Below are 3,463 nucleotides of genomic sequence, written 5' to 3' on the forward strand. Positions count from 1 at the left end.
TGGAATTTCATAGCAGTCTGTATCTTGTGTATCTCTTACTTCAGGGAACATGACCCTGGAATATCCTTGTATTTTTTATTGGGCTAGTAAACGTGTATTCTTTTTTATTTAAATCTTAACATTTTGGGGCACCTGGGTGGCTCAGTGAGTTAAGCCTCTGCCTTCAGCTCAGGTCATGATCTCAGGGTCCTGGGATTGAGCCCCGCATCGGGCTCTCTGCTCTGCAGGGAGCCTCTTTCTCCCTCTCTCTCTGCCTGCCACTCTGTCTACTTGTGATCTCTCTCTCTGTCAAATAAATAAATGAAATCTAAAAAAACCCAAAACTCAACATTTTGCATTATGCTTATCTCTAATTTATATCCAACAATATTTTTCAAATAATTAATGTGTGTAAAATAGATAAAGTACTTCAGAATATAAAAATACATGGTTAGCATTTTACGCAGTTCTATTACAATAAAGTGTTTTGTAAGTTCTATGCTTTCAGATGAGTCCTGGTTATTATTAATACTTTCATTTTGATATTTACCTTCTCACTGCCTAATGATATTAAGGAGATGACATAGTTTCTATATGTTAAGCTTTCATTCCTACTCATTTCTTTATTTTCTATCTGCGGATATGATTATCTGACACTTTTGAATTTAAAAAATTGACATTAAATATTTTAATAAAGAAGAATTTAAAATTCAGGGGAAGTTGGGGGATGATCATGTGGGAATATGTGTCAGCTGTGATAAAAATTAGAAGAGGTTTTATTATGATGAAAATAACTACAAATATAATTGCCTATTAGTTAAATTTGTTTTGGTATAAGTTTTCAACTTTCAGTTTATGGATCTCCTATTTAATTTGCTCTTGAATCTTCCATGATGATTCTAAATTTTAATATTGATACTTCTTTCATACCAAAATTTCTGGGTTTGGATTACATATACTTTAAGATAGTGTTGTTCTTAAAAGTGTTTAAGATAGTGTTATTCTTAATTACTTTGCTCATATTGAATTTCCAAGCCATTGCTTAATACACCAGAGGTATATTGTAATTATATTTATTTAGGATTGAGAATTGTAAGTTTTAAGTTATATTAGTGAACATAATATCATACAAGCTGTCATTCCTCAATGTTTATCTTTTATTAAAGTGAATTGAGCCACTCATTAGGAATTTTAACTGTATGTAGAAATGCATCCTGGAAGTTGTAGTAGGATTCTGCGAGTAATGTTTTTTCTTTTGGGGGAAAGAAGATGCATGATATATTTTACATGCCTCTAATTGCAACTTTAACTTTGGCACATGTTCCTCATCTATCCGGAGAAATATTTTCTTGATTTATAACACATTAAATGTTGTATAGCTTAAAATTAACTTCTTCATATTTATGGAAATGTTTTTACAGCATTCAATGTTTTTAATATTTAGCATAGTATTATTTTTTGGAAACAGAACTGGCAAAAAACCTGATTAGAAAATATGTATATGTTTTACAAAGGCCTAAGTATTCTATAATTATTGAAATGTTTTGTATTTATACATTATTATAGCTGTTATAGACTAAAGTTGAGTGATTTAACATTATGGAGAACTTCTTATAGCATTCAATGGTTCAAGTACTTACTACAGTATTATCCTTGGATTCAGAGATGGAAGGAACCCAGAATAAAGAACTTTTTTAATACTTAACAAAAGGCCTAAGTATTCTGTACTTTTCCAAAATAAAATAAGATGAGGAAACATATATTTTACAAACTGGACAGAAATTTAAATTACTTTTATGATGCCCATAAAATCATTAGGAAATTGATTGGGATTAATTCATCTACTGATTAAAAGAAAAAAAAAGTGAAGGCTAAGGGAAATTGAGCAACCTTACATTCTTTAAAATGTGCCCTGTGTGTAACGATTTTGACTAAACTCTGATCATACAGGACTTATTCTCTGAAAGTTGCTGTAATAAGATAATTTGTTTTCCCCTCATTAAAGAAGAAAATAGAAGTGGTGTATGGTCTTGAAATTTCATTTCGCTGAGAAAATGCTATGGAGGCAATAAAAGCATGTAATAATAATCACTTTCTTTTCCCTTAAAGGACTTTCATGGAATCTAGGGATACTATATGTTCTGATGTGTTTCAGTTTAAACTATGAAGATGGGAAATCAAAGTGTAGAAACAGATTTTATACTTTCTGGTCTTTTCCAATACGGTCAAATGGACATTTTCCTCTTTGTTGCCATTGTAACCCTCTTTTCAGTGGCTCTGATGGGGAATATCGTACTGGTCCTTCTCATTCAGCTGGACATCAGACTCCACACTCCAATGTACTTCTTACTCAGTCAGCTCTCCTTTATTGACATGATGTACATCTCCACCACCGTGCCCAAGATGACCACTGACTTCCTGACAAAGAGTAAGACCATTACATTTTTAGGTTGTGAAATTCAAGCATTTGTATTCTTGGCACTTGGTGGAACTGAAGCCCTTCTCCTTGGTTTCATGTCCTATGATCGATACATAGCCATCTGTCACCCTTTACACTATCCTGTACTTATGAACAAGAATATCTGTTGGTTCATGGTCACATGTGCATGGGGCAGTAGTTCTATCAATGCTTTAGTGCATACGCTATATGCTTTTCAACTTCCATTTTGTAGGTCTCGCATTGTTAACCACTTTTTCTGTGAAGTTCCATCTCTGTTACCACTGGTGTGTCAGGATACTTCCCAGTATGAGCATACAATCCTCCTGAGTGGGCTTATTATTCTGCTGCTACCATTCATGGCCATTCTAGCTTCCTATGCCTGTGTACTTACTGTGGTGTTCCAGGTGAGCTCAGGTAAAGGACAGACAAAAGCTATCTCCACTTGTTCCTCTCACCTAATTGTGGCAAGCCTATTTTATATGACTACCCTTTCCACTTATGCAAGGCCACATTCCTTGCATTCTCCAGAACAGGATAAGGCAGTAGCAGTGTTTTACACCATCATCACACCTCTTCTGAATCCATTCATCTACAGCCTGAGAAATAAAGAGGTTACTGGTGCCCTGAAAAGACTGTTGGCATAATTGATATTTGTACAGGAAATGTCACTTTAGGAACCCCTTATTGATTGAGATTGACCAATATAGATAAATTTACTTAGAATACTGTTTTGGAATATGTTAATCTAAAGAATATTTATGCAATAAATTGATAAATATATTGATTCCTGCTCATTTCAGGATGGCTTAATCATAGTTATTGAAGCTACATGCTTTTCTAAACTGAAACCTGGAAAAAATGGTGTTATTGTCAACAGTATTTGGCTTCTAGGAATACATTTCAACTGTTAACTCAATGTTTGCATCTCAAAACATATATTTTGTTATGTCCTCCTTAATGTCTGAATGTAGTGAGTAGGAAATATATTATACTCAAGCACATGATATTAAAAGTATAATAAGGAAACTGTAATATATTTCACTG

At 33.4% G+C, this 3,463-nt stretch overlaps 1 protein-coding gene across 1 annotated transcript; it reads left to right on the forward strand.

Annotated features, from left to right (window-relative positions):
• Positions 1-2,142: 2,142 nt before the first annotated feature.
• On the forward strand, positions 2,143-3,063 carry LOC308342667 (olfactory receptor 2AK2-like; the record flags this gene model as incomplete). Its single annotated transcript, XM_080803240.1, has 1 exon — positions 2,143-3,063. One exon carries the CDS (start codon positions 2,143-2,145, stop codon positions 3,061-3,063), a length of 921 nt encoding a protein of 306 aa, XP_080659366.1.
• Positions 3,064-3,463: the final 400 nt, after the last annotated feature.

This window comes from Martes martes (assembly GCF_963455335.1).
Source record: "Martes martes genome assembly, chromosome: 5".
NCBI classification, from domain to species: domain Eukaryota; kingdom Metazoa; phylum Chordata; class Mammalia; order Carnivora; family Mustelidae; genus Martes; species Martes martes.